Source organism: Rhineura floridana, chromosome 10 (assembly GCF_030035675.1).
Source record: "Rhineura floridana isolate rRhiFlo1 chromosome 10, rRhiFlo1.hap2, whole genome shotgun sequence".
Classification (NCBI taxonomy): Eukaryota; Metazoa; Chordata; class Lepidosauria; order Squamata; family Rhineuridae; genus Rhineura; species Rhineura floridana.
Genome location: NC_084489.1, coordinates 14,680,001 through 14,693,966, shown reverse-complemented (window position 1 = coordinate 14,693,966; position 13,966 = coordinate 14,680,001). Strand labels below are relative to the sequence as shown.

General features: G+C 42.0%; 1 protein-coding gene across 2 annotated transcripts in view; it reads left to right on the top strand.

Moving 5' to 3' along the window:
• ITPRID1 (ITPR interacting domain containing 1) overlaps nucleotides 1–13,966 on the top strand; it is an 88,666-nt gene that overhangs the window by 55,243 nt on the left and 19,457 nt on the right. For both annotated transcript variants that reach the window (XM_061586126.1, XM_061586128.1), the window contains one exon: nucleotides 13,029–13,111. In XM_061586126.1, the coding sequence (XP_061442110.1) occupies nucleotides 13,029–13,111 (83 nt within the window). The remainder of the gene's footprint in view (nucleotides 1–13,028; nucleotides 13,112–13,966) is intronic.

Genomic DNA, 13,966 nt, shown 5'->3' with positions numbered 1-13,966 from the left:
AACTCCTATCAGCCCCAGCCAGCCTGGCCACTGGATTGGGCTGATGGGAGTTGTAGTTCAAAAAAGTAACTTTTCCAAGCTCTGATCAACCCATTGGTCCATCTAACTCCATTTTGCTGACTGAGTGGCTCTCTGGCGTTTCAGGCAGGGAGTCTCTCCCAACCCTCCCTGGAGATGCCAAGGATTGAACTTGGGACCTTCTGCATGCAAAGCAGGTGCTCTCCCTCTACCACTGAGCTATGGCCCCTCACACAACTTGGCAGCCTCTATGGCCACCATCTAACACCAACTGCTGATCCCCACTGTCTACTGCTGCTCTGGTGAGCATTATAACAATGATTTAGGTGTTGCAACATATTGGGAATTTGCCAAGATTAGTCTGATGTGGAAAAGTTACACTTCCTGCCCAAATGATTTTCACTCTCCTAATGCCACTGACAGCCTGTCATGGGGGGGCAGGCCACTACCTCTTCCATGTTTCCATGCTGCTTGGCTAACTAGTATATAAGATCATGTCACATTGTCACTCAATGACACTAAGCTTCCAGCTTTGTCTTTCCCTCTCCTTGCCTGCAAATGAGTCCTGGTATGAGACATGGTGGTGACCTCTTACTGTTGCTGGGCTTTTTCACTGGGATGGATGAAAATATGTGGCCATGTTGTGTGACACTCCCCAAATTCTAAAGAGCTGAACTGCTTTGGGGGAAAACTGGAGCTAATCTCAGATACAAGGCTGGCCCCAGGCATGCTGGGGCCCTTGGCCCTGGCACTCACTTGCACGCACACACATGCATGCACACACGCTCCACCTACCTACCTACTAGGTGGGGGGAGGAGTGGGAGGTTGGGCGAGCGAGTGAGCAGGCAGGGGGAAGAGGGTGAGCGAGCAGGGGGAGAGGGGAGGGCAAGCGAGCGGGGGAGGGTGAGCAGGCGGGGGAAGGTGAGCAAGCAAGCAGGCAGGGGAAGGGTGAGGGGGCAGGGGGTGGGGGGTGGGGGCAGAGGGAGAGTGAGTAGGCAGGCAGGCAGGGGGGAGAGCAAGCAAGCGGGCAGCTCCCTCCCTGCGATCCGTAGCAGGGAGCTTGCTGCAGAAGGGGAGCACTACTCCGCCACCCTAATGAGGGGCCCTTCAAGGGGTCCTGTGGGCCACAGGGACCTCAGCGATGGCCCCACCTGGCCGCCCTTTGAAGCCGGCCCTGCTCAGACATTACTTTCCTCTGCTGCGAGAGAGCTAAATATCTTCCTCCTTGCAGAGATCAATCAAGGTCTGGTTTAGATGAAATCAAGATAAAACGAGCAGCAGTGTCAAATATCTATCATCTTCCTTGACTAAGAAGAACCCTGCTGGATCAGTCAAACAGGTGGCCTAATCCAGCATCCTGTTTCTATAGTCGCCAGTTAGCTGGGCATGAAGGTGATAGGCCCCTGGCATTCAGTGGTATATTGATAAGGCCTCTGAATCCTGGAGGCTACCTATACCCATCCCAGCTGGAAGCCATAGATAGCCTTATTCTCTACAACAGGGGTGGGGAACCTGTGGCCTTCTAGTTGTTGCTGGACTCTAGCTGCCATCAACCACAAGTGAGCATGGGCAATAGGAATGGTGGAAGTTGTCCAGCAACATTTGGACAACTCCCCACCCTTGCTCTATGAATTTATCTAGTTTCCTTTTAAAGCCATCTGAGCTCAAGGCCACCTTGTGGTAAGGAGTTCTAGAAACTAACTATGCAAAGTGTGAGAAGAACTTTCTTTTGCTAGGCTTGAAACTCCTGCCAGTCAGTTTCATTGGATGGTTCCAGGTTCTGGTATTATGAGAGGGAGAAAACTAAATAACACCCAGGGATACAACATGCAGACAGAATTACTTGTTCTGTTTCTCCCTCTTGCTGGAAATCCAGACTGCCTGTTCTCTTTTGCAAAAGGGCATCAAGAAGTGGTGATTTGCAGGGAAGATAAGAAAATGGGTTCATAACTATTTCCCTACAACTTCTCTCACTGCTCCTTTTCTCTCTGATGGGAGAAAACCCATGTGTGCAATAGAAGCATGGGTTGCCTAGGAACGTAAGAAGCTACCTTATACGAAACCTAACCATTGTTCCCTTTATACGAAACCAAACCATTGTTCCATCAACCCAGTCTACACTGACGGCCAGCAACTCTTCAGCATTTCAGGCAGGAGTCTTTTCCAGCTCTACCTGGAAATGCTCAAGATTGACCCTGGGTCCTTCTGCATACAAAGCACATGCCCTATCACTGAGCTGTGGCCCGTCTTTCTCGCACAGGAGCTACATGTGTGTAAGAGTCTGTAAGAGTGCCAAATGAACTGGCTGTATGTTTCTCTGCGATGCAATGAACTTGGAGGAATCAGGAGGTATTGCCCGATGATCTCCATGAGTACAGCAAACATCCTTGTTTGATATTCTTAAATTATGCAATGCTAGAGCACCCATGGCCGACCCTCTGGGGACCCCTTGCCAGCTGTGGATGTGGCTTTCATGCACGTTTTCTCTCTCTCACACACACATACACACACGCATGCATGCATGCACAGAGGACCCAGAGGCACACAGCCCCTCCTCCTAGGAGGTGGCACTTTCTGTCAGCTTCCTTCTCTTTAGTGTTAGGGTTGTCATTGTAGAACTCAGCAGGGAGGACGATGGCGACTCTGCCTGTCATTGGCTGTGACCCCATCTACAGTTGGCCTCTCTGCCTTCTGCCCTACCACTTGCATATCAGCTGAGGGGAGGGTATGGTTCCCTCTTCACTCATCCAATGATCGATCTGATGATTGGGAAGGGATGACTTGGCTTGAGCCAGCACAGCACTGTGTCCTACTTTATCAATGTCCCCTTTTTGCTACTGTATGGGGGGATTTGCTGGGGGAAGAATCAAGCCCCCCAACTGGGGGTTAGCCACCCTTGCTGTAGTACATATTGATTTCACTCACTATTTCCTTCTGTTGACAGTAGCTCCAATTCTAATTCTTCCTTAAAGACCTTTCAGTTGTGGAAATCCTGAGATCGGAGTTTTTCCAACACCATTTTTATCCAAGTTGCATCTCTTGGAAGCTGTCAGGGGAGAAGATCTGTAGCAGCCATGGTGGCGGCATCTCTCTGCTTCCAAACACTCATAGTCTTGTGTCTCATTTCATTAGAACTCGACACAGATGTCAGCCGGCTTTTTCACTGTTTGGCAGGGATTAGGAACTGGATGAAAGCCAGTTCGTAAGATGAAGATAGCATGAACAAGTGAGAAGGTAGGACAAAGATGAGTTATATGCTGGAAATGATCACAAGTCTTCTTTAAGGCAGCTTGGGAACTTCTAGTGTCATGAATAACTGTCCCCATTATCGTTTTATTTGTGGCAAAATCCTCTTAAAATTGTTACAGGTGAATCTGTGAACCCCCTAATGTGTAATACCCACTAGAGGCCCTAACTGCATCCCTAGAGTGTAGCAGGATCTTTTGCTGAAATTAAACCCCCAAGAATATGCTCTAAAGGTTTATTGAAATCGGAAACATGAAAAATGTAGTATTTTAATTACAATAAAAATGCGAGCAGCTTCTGACTTAACACAGCCATTCATTCCTTAAATGTAAAGAGCATAAGAGAAACCCTGTCCTCATCACTTCCAAGACTGCATAAATTCACACCAAAGCAAGCAAGCAAGTGATATCTCTACAAAGATATCCCTTTCCTGAAGGAAATCAGGGCACAAGGTCAGGGTAAAGAATTGTATGTTTGGTGAGAGCCAGGCTGTCTCTCTCCCTCTTTCCTCTTGCATATTGCCATGTGGCCATGCATGCCATTCTTATCTCTTTCCCTGCCTGGGGTCCCAAGCGGCATGTTGAGACGATCTTAGGGAGTGATGCAAAGTGTCAAGAAGTTTTTTGGAGCCAGCGTGTGTGTGTGTGACCTTTGACTCCCCAAAAATCTCCACCCTAAATATATTTTGAGCTTGCCTTGAATTGCATGTAAATTGGGAGGGGGCATATAGATGAGTCATCTGGTTCGTGGAAGAATTCCCTTTGTCCTGTTTGCCAACCTCTGTAAAGTTAAAACTATACCTGCAGTCTCCAGAGTAAATGTATAAGTGTAAATTAAGGCAACTTCCTATCTTGTGTGAGTTTTGTTGACCTAAGCGTTACCTTCGACATGGACTATTGTTTAGTTGAAAGGGTTTTTCCTGAGCAAACCTGGAATTTGGAACCTTAATTCCAAATGAAGTTAACTCGGTTAATTTGATTCTTGAGGTCAGCAAGCCATTTCTGACCATCCTGTAACTTGGGGTCAACATGAGGGCTGGATTCCCAGACATCTGTGCTTTTCAAGTTCTCTTGCCATCACCCATTTATTTATTTATTTATGTATGTATGTATGTATGTATGTATTTATTTATTTATAGGTTCTTCTCCATAAAGCAACAGTCAGTGAGGGGTGGTGGTGTTGCACACCTGGCCTCCCAGTAGTAGAGGCACTGCCTCTTACCAGGAGGGAGAAGTGAAGGGGTGAGGTGGTGGGGAGGCCAGCCCTCCCTTCCTGCCTCCCAGTAAGTAGCAGTGACTCCGCTGGTGGGAGTACAGGGTTGCCCTGCCTCACTGACCGCTCCTGCCTGCATAGACTGCAATATGTGTTTGTGTAAGTGTACTGTTGCACTTCCTGTGCTATGCAAGGTAAGGCCTTTCCCATCTGCATTTGCCACTTGACAGAGGCAGCCATACATGCTGGACGCACACACTCTTGCAGAGGTTCCAACTAGTGAATGGCATGAATGTTGTATTGCTGGCCACTTCTTACTTATTTATTTATTATAAAATTTATATCCCACCCTTCCTCCTAGAAGGAGCCCAGGGCCACAGACAACAAATGATAAAACACTAAAAATGTTTTTAAAATCTTTTTAAAGTCTTTTAAAAACATCTTGAAAACAATCCCAATACAAATGCAAACTGGGATAAAGGTATCTGCTTTAAAGGCTTGTTGAAAGTGGAAGGTCTTCAGTAGGAGCTGAAAAGACAACAACATATGGTGCCTGTCTAATATTTAAGGGGAGGGAATTCCAAAGGGTAGGTGCCATAACACTAAGGGTCCTCTTCCTATGTTGTATGGAATGGATCTTCTGATAAGATGGTATCTGCAGGAAGCCCTCATCTGCAAAGTGCTGTGACTGACTGGGTATATAAGGGGTAAGAAGATCTTTCGGTTCCCTGATCTAAAGCTGTATAGGGCTTTGTACACAAAAACCAAGACCTTGAACTTAGCCCGGTAATTAATTGGCAGCCAGCTAGTGATGTCACAGGAAGTAATCAATAAGCGTCCACTACATTTGCACAGTTACATTCCATGCAGCAATTACAATAATCAATGCGCTATCTGGGAACCACATCAAAGTTTCTCAGAAACACGATATTAAAATGTGTTTGGGAAGAAAATATATATATATGACAACAGAAGTTCTATCTTGTGCAAAGACGCCTGGACCCTGTGCAACGAATTAATAACAATATGTACTAGTTGGCCATAGATTTGATCATCCAGGAAAGCTCTTACTCAGAATTCACACTATCCTAGTTTTGTGAGCAGGGTAGATTGCAGGGTAGATGTGCTAAATGTTTGCAGGGAGCGGGGACTCTGTGCGCATTTGAAGTGCCCCTGAGGTCGTCTTTTCTAACTAGGATTGGCCCGATATCTTAAAGGAAATTTTCTTGCTTTACAGTGTAATCTTTGGCATGTCTACTCAGATGTAAGCCCTACTGAGTTCAAAAGGGAGTTACTCCCTCAGACCAGTAGGGCTGCCACTTCTGATATCCCCCTTCTCAGTGACCTCTATTGTCGCTCCATTTCTATCAGCACTCACACATCTGAGCTTGCTGTTAGATGGAGGGATATTTGGCAAAATCAGAATAACCACTCTATCAATATTTGGCTGCAGAGGTACAACAGCTATCATATCATAAACTGGATTAATTTCTGACTTTAATTCTAGAAGTTAAATCCTGAATTCTGTGATCAAATTTCAACATACAATTCCAAATATATTTTGGGTATTGAATGATATTTCAACATTTTGTAAGAGGTGATTTTGGTTCTATTATAAACAAGTAGTATTAAAGTAAAGAGGTGAAAGTGGAGCATTTGGATTTTAAATCCCCTGGGGTTCATTGCTTTGATGTATTTATTATTATTATTATTTATTTTTTATTATTAAATTTATTAGTCACCCATCTGGCTGGTTGTCCAGCCACTCTGGGCGACGTACAAGGTAAAAACAGTACATAAAACAATTTAAAAAAATTAAAAAACAGTAAGAACCTAACCCGCCCCAAAAGCCTGCCTGAAAAGCCAGGTCTTCAAGGTCCGGCGGAAGCTCATCATAGACGGGGCATGGCGGAGATCATTTGGGAGAGAGTTCCACAGGGTGGGGGCCACTATTGAGAAGGCCCTCTCTCTAGTCCTCACCAGTCTAGCTGTTTTAACTGGTGGGATCAAGAGAAGGTCTTCTGAGGCTGATCTTGTTGAGCGGCATCCCTGCCGATGCTGGAGGCGCTCCTTCAGATAAACTGGGCCACAACTGTATAGGGTTTTAAAGGTTAAGACCAACACCTTGAATTGGGTTCGGTAAACAACCGGTAACCAGTGCAACTCCTTCAACACAGGAGTGATGTGATCTTGCCGGCGGCTGCCTTTAATCAGATGAGCCGCCGCATTCTGTACCAGTTGTAATTTCCGAACCATTTTCAAGGGTAACCCCACGTAGAGTGCATTACAGTAGTCTAGGCAAGTGGTGACCAGGGCATGTACCACCGGTGGGAGCAGATGGTTGGGAAGGTAGGGGCGTAGCCTCCGTATCAGATGAAGTTGATACAGAGCTGCCCGGCTCACCGCTGAAACTTGAGCCTCCATGGACAGCTGGGAGTCAAGAACGACCCCCAGGCTACGGACCTTGTCTTTTAGGGGCAAACGTACCCCGTTAAGCACCAGGTCTGTATCCCCCAACCTTCCCTTGTCTCCCACAAACAGCACTTCGGTTTTGTCAGGATTCAGCTTCAGCTTATTCCTTCCCATCCAGCCACTCACCGACTCCAGACACTTGGACAGGGTTTCTTTTTTTTTACAATAATTTTTATTCAAATTTTCATAAAACATAGAAAACAAAATCATAAAACATTCAAAGACAAAAAACAAAACAAAACAAAAATGATTAAACAATAAAATAAAATAAAATAAAATGTTGACTTCCCATATGTCACATATCAAATCAGTTATAGGTCTACAATATATAACAATCCTGTCTCTTAAATCATATTATAAAATCACTTTCCTCCAGTAGTTATCTTAATTAATCATCAAATCTCATAAACATTACTTTATTCTTTCCACAAAAAGTCAAAGAGAGGTTTCAATTCTTTAAGAAATATATCTATCAATTTTTCTCCAAATAAACATGTCAATTAATCCATCTCATTAATAATTATAATAATCTTATTGTCATAACCATAGTCCAAATAAACATTTCGATTAATCCATCTCATCAGAATCTGTTAGGTCCAATAATTTCAATAGCCATTATTCCATTATCCCTATTAGTTCCATCTTCCATCTTCAATAGTCCTGTTAAGTCCAGTAATTTCAGTGTCCAATCTTCCATTATCAGTATTCCATAATAATCTTGCTGTTGTAGCCATAGTCATATAATAAGAGTCTGATGGGAATTTCCTCTATCCCAAATATTTTCTTGCCATCCATTCTGAATAAGTTGCTGAAATACTGTTGTAAAGTCATATCTGTGTTCTTCTTTTTTACAAAATGCACTGGCTCATCTCTTAAGAGTTTTTCCATTGTCACATGGCTGCAGTTAATTCCATAGATTTTCTCTATATCAAGCTCCATCACATCATTCCAGTCCAGAAGATTATCCAAGCCATTGATAACTTTATCTCTAATATCTTCATTAATTTCTTCAGAGATAACGTTAAATTCCAAACAGTAGATTTTATTTCTAAAATCCATAAACTCCAGATCTTTTTCCAATTCCACATTTGTTCCAATCTCCAGGGCTTGTATCTTCCCTTTATTTTTTCTTTTCTCATCTCTGATCTCATTCTCCTCTCTCACAGGGTCCCCTATTTCTTTAAGCTCCTGCGTCATTTTGCTCAGTTCAATTTTCAGCTCCTTACTACCCTGTCGCAGGGTTTGTTTCGTTATCTCAATCTCATCCATTATTTTCTGAAACATAATTACTTCCAGATTCTCAGCCACTTTCTTGATTGCCATTTTTAAAACCACGAAAACAAAGCAAAACAAAAATAAAGAAGAACCACTTCTTATTTCAGCAACAATTGGGTTAATATTCCAGGCTTGATGACATCACAGTATAAACAGAGCAACCTGCCTTATCTCTCTTGTGCAAGAATGCAAAACAAATTTAGTTCCCAGCATCAAAACAGTTAGTGGCGTCGTGAAGAAGCAGATTCGTCAAAATAAAATAGACCAAAAAGAGAATAGTCCCAGACAATATAATATTCCTCGGAATAGAAATCAGGAATAGAAATCCCTCTTCTGTTTATTATCTTTAGAATGCACTTCCAGGACAGCTTTTTGCGACAGAAACAGAGATAAGCTGTTAATTTCGTGAATAACAGAGAAGAGCTATATCTCACCCAGAAGTTGACACTTGGACAGGGTTTCCACAGCCAACCTCGGTAAAGATTTAAATGAGAGATAGAGCTGTGTGTCGTCCGCATACTGATGACACTGCAGCCCAAATCTCCTGATGATTGTCCCCAGCGGCTTTATATAGATGTTAAAGAGCATTGGAGAGAGGATAGAACCCTGTGGCACCCCACAAGTGAGAGGCCAAGGATCCGAAACCTCCTCCTCCAGTGCTACTCTTTGGTATCTCCCAGAGAGGAAGGAATGGAACTACTGCAATACAGTATTGAGCCTTTTTTACCAGATTATTTGACAGACCGTCTCATCCCTTCTATCCAGTAGGCTACTGCAGCCAGTGGAAGGGCTTCTCAAAGTTCCAAAGATCTGAGAAGCCCATTCCACGGTAACTCAGATCAGGGCTTTCAGCATGGCTGCTCTTGCTCTGTGGATCAGCATTCCACTGAGATATAAGACATACAGAATTGCTTTTTAAGATGCTCTAAAAACTTTTTAAAAATACGTTTTTAAATATGTTTTGTTTTAATATATTTTAAACTCTGCTTTTATGATATTTTAGATTGTTTTTAGTGTTTTTAGTGTTTTTGTTTGCTGCCATGGGCTCCTACTGGGAGGAAGGGTGGGATATAAATTTAATAAAATAAATAAATAAATCTGCACTTTCATGAAACAACTGAAGACATTTTTGCTCTGACAAGCCTTCCCAGCTGGATGAATAAGTCTCTGCCATGAGCATCAACTTAGTATTTTTATATTCACTAATAGGCAAAAAACCTTGCAGTTTAAGAACGTACCTATAGCCAACAGATATTTCTATCAAACTTTAAAAAGCAGGGAAATTGGGCAGCTATAGTGAATGCACCAGGGGAGCAGGAGACCTGACTTCCTCACTGAGATATTGTACTGCCCTTCCAAAGAATCCTAGGAAGTGTAGTTAGTGAAGGGTGCTGAGCATTGCTAGATGACACCCTGTTCCCCTCACAGAGCTTCAATCAGAGCAGCTGACTGTTAAACCACTTTGGCCACTGGAGTTCTGTCAGGGGAATAAAAGTCTCCTCTTAGCACCCTTCACATACTACACTTCCCAGGATTCTTTGGGGAAAGCCATGATTGTCTCAAGTGAAATCAAGGTCTGGCATGGGTGTGGCCCCCTGATTAGGCAAGCCCAGCAGCTGTGAGTCTGGCTTTTAGAACACTGACAGTTGGTTCTTACTGAGTGTGCCCGGCTTTATCATTCAGTTCAATCCTAAATTTCTTAAATTAATTACAAATCAGCCAGGCATTTTTTTAACTTTTAAACTGCAGAAGATGAAGGTCAGAGTATGCGGCAAGGTCAGTAATAGGATTACATGTACTCTGTGAACATGGCTGATTTTTAATGAATTTCAACAAATTATGAGAACTCTAACAGAAAAAAGTCCAAAAGGGGTCTGGTTTTCTCTCTCTTTCTTTTTAGACTTTGAACTCTCGATTCTCTCTGACTGTTTTGTGTATCACCTTGAAAATTTAGAGTTTTGTTAAGCAAGCGTTTCTGAGTTCAGGACTATAAGTTTTATAAGGTTTTGTTTTGAAATGAGCTTATGGGAAGCATCAGAATGGCATAAGGGGTATTTTTAATTGACATTGTGGAATGCGAAAAATCCATGCTGACTATAGTATACAGCCACTCTCGTGGCTGTATAATATGCTGCTATTTTCTGTGGTTTACTTTTGTTTGGTGGTGATTTTCATTGCATTTTGTATATCATCTTGATCATATGTGGAAGGTGATGATATGATGATGATAAATTTAACTCCTAGTTTGTATTATAGGCTTTGCAGTCATAATTGGTCCACACCAGTATTCTTCCATGAGGTTTTGTGCCGTGCTGAAGTACTTAAGTTAACACAACACTCTCTATTAGCAGTTCCTGCACGGTCCATGATAACACACATGAGTACAATGTCTTGCACCTCAATATGTGTGCTTTACTTAGAAGTAAAGCCCATTGAGTTCAGTGGGACTTGCTCCCAAATAAGTGCACATACGGTTCCAGTCTTAGTCTTTTAAATATTTCTGTTCCATTGCTATTTCTACAATCAGCATAATTGTCTTTGTAAAACAGTTGCTAGAGAACTTCCAAGAGCTTCAGAGAACCTCCAAGGAAAGCATTGTATGAAAGGGTCCCTATGTTGCATGTTTTACACTGGAGGTTTGTCTGCTGCTGCCACCTGGTGGTCATTTTAAAGTTTTTAAGTTGAACTTTTTAAATTGTAAATTGGGTTGGTGTCCTACGGGGAGGGGGAAATGGCAAATCATAATTATCAATTTTGTGCCATTCCATGTTGCTTGATTTCCTTTGTCTGATGCATCTGGTAACTTACTATTGTAGCTTAGTGAAGAATTGTAGCTTTTATGTGCCATAGAAATTTTGCCAATCTTTTCTGGAATATGTTTTTGCTGAGCATTAAGAAACTCTATAAGCAATTAAATCTCTAGCATCTCATCAAAAGTGATAAATGAGACCTTGGATTCTTTGTTTTGGTCTGAGTTACCTATTCAATTTCAGAAACAGTTTTATATGTGAATATAGCTAGATAGGGCAATTTTCTGCCTGGATTACTAGTGTCCTAATGAGACTGTGAGAAGGAAAGGTGAACAGGTCTTCCTCTAAGTGTAACAGAATGTGTAATGCAGTTTATTTATTTATTATATTATTTGATTTATATCTCGCCCTTCCTTCCAGCAGGAGCCCAGGGGGGCAAACAAAAGCACTAAAAACACATTAAAACATCATAAAAACAGATGTAAAATACATTAAAACAAAACATCTTTAAAAACATGTTTAAAAAGCTTTCAATACATCTTTTTAAAAAGGTTAAAAACATATTGTTTAAAAAAAGGTTTAAAAACATATTAAAAAGCAATTTCAACACAGATGTAGACAGTTGCATGTGCATCTACTCAGAATTCACTGGGACTACTCTCAAACAAATATGAACAGGATTGCAGCCTTAACTTTTTTTGCCTGTTGCTCAAAATACATTGGTTCCTACTTTTCAGTAAAGATCATTTCTACACCAGGATCAGCTCTTGTTGTTTTTAGAGTAAAGTAATGTATCCTTCTTTGATTGTTGCACTTGTTTTGCGTTGGCAGCAGTTAATATCAGCATGGAGTTTATTAAGGTTAATGTGATCTTTGCTTTTGCTTTTTAATGTCCTGCAACAGAAAGTTATATAATTGCACTTATCTGTGTTGTTGTGGCTTTTGGACATCCAGAATTAATAATAAACTTAAACTAAATCAACAACATGCAATGGCAAAATGAAATCTTAGCAAGATTAAAATGTAACTTTTAAAAAATGGAATGCTTCACATGGAACATAATTTAAAAAGAGCTATTAGCGGTAAATGGTTAGAGTGTTGTATTTGAGCGGGGGAAACAGCCTTATCAGAAGCATATGCTAGCCCCATTCACACCCATCTCCTTATCTTATCTGTGGGAGATACAAGGGTTGCCAGGCTTCACTCTAGAGATGGTGCATATCTGTTTAAAAGCTCTATGGCACAAAGTGTGTATGCACCTACTTCTGTCCTGTCATGGATTTCATACAATGCAGTGCCTTTTCTTTGGGTTCAGCTCACAACACTTCTGTCACTGCTGTAGCATGTAAAGGCCCACCCCCTATTTTCATGAGGCCAATCTCACAGGTCCTGACCAGGCCAGGATTGCATGACCAAGATCAACAACAAGGAGGTAAGGAGGAGCTGTGGATAACTGGTCTTACCCATGTGACAGTGAACCTTTAACCATTACTGCAGCATAATGGGATGAATCCACAGAAAAGTGGGTCCCATGCAACTTCTGCAAGATAAATACCCACAGGCCCTGCCCTCCTCCTACATGCATTCAGCACAACTGTTAAAAGAGCCTACTGTCATATGAATAGGCAATGAGTCTACATGTGTGTATTCAAAGGAGTTGTACTCATGTCACACTTTTGGCAGTGTCCCTGATTGTTTGGACAGAGCCTAGGCACATACAATTTGTACTTAGGTATGGACCTTTTCTCAAGTTATGCATTGGGGGAGAGGCATGAGAGGGCACAGTCCTACTTCTCTTACTCTCTCTCTCTGTATCCTCAGGCTGGCACTCCTCAGCTCTTGTCTGGCTTCGCTGACTTACACTTGACAAAGTAACTCCCTCTAGTGGTTGTTCCAGCTTTAGGACAAAAAAAAGTAACAAAGGACTGGAAAATTTATCTCTGTGTCAGCTGTCAGGAACAGCAGGTGCTGAAACCAGCAGAAATAAAATTCTTTGAATAAAATAAAAATCATTCCAATTATTTTCCTTCCCACCTTTATTCTTCTAATTATAGATGTGATAGTGACAAGAACAAACAGTTGCCAGTCTGACAGCAGTGGCTTTCTGGAAGAGCCTTCAGAGCCTTTACCTCTACAGGTGAGTAGGGAGTGAGAAGCTCAAATCTATGGAAAAAATCACACTGTGGTTTGGAACAAGGGAGGTCCTTACTCACTGCCAGCTGCATGCACCAACCGAAACACTCCCAGAACAATTCTAAGCATGTTTACTCAAAGGTCAGCCCATAAGTTGAGTGGGGCGTGCTCCCTCCTAACTGTGCTCAGGGCTGCGCTATCAAGTCTACCAAAATAACGTGTTATCAAATTCCTTCAAGGTGCTTCTCCAGGCATTCAGGTCTCCACTAGGAAGTAAGCCCCACTAAACACAGGCTTCACTGACCTCCTACTGTGTGGGACAGCTGGGAGTAGGAATAGATGAATCTGTCGATTTATTTCTCATTTTCCCAATCTTAAGTACAATTTGCCACATCAGGCTGTGCTTAAAAAACCCAGAATTTTAGTGCACACTTCGCTTAATATACACACATTGTTATGTACAATTTTGCATGCTCTACACATTTTGGCAGACAAATTTCCTATTATGCATTTTTGCATATTATTTTCAACTGCATATGTATTTTCATGTGCATATTTCCCTAACATACACATTTTTGGACACATTTCTTTGGTTGGAGAAATTTGGATGAGTGTGAATTTCTAATGGTGGTCAAGTTTTGGTTTGCATATTGTTTCAGGAATTTCAGAATAGGTAGATTCACACTGCAATGAATTTCTACCCCACCCGTAGCTGAGAGCCATGCATATAATGTTGTTCGTGCTGTGTAGGATGTGAAAGAATATCATCACTGTTCCACTGAGTTTGCTTTTGTAGAGAACTTGCAAAATGCTAAACTAAGCTATTATGCTGAAAACAATGGATTGGATTCAGATTAAA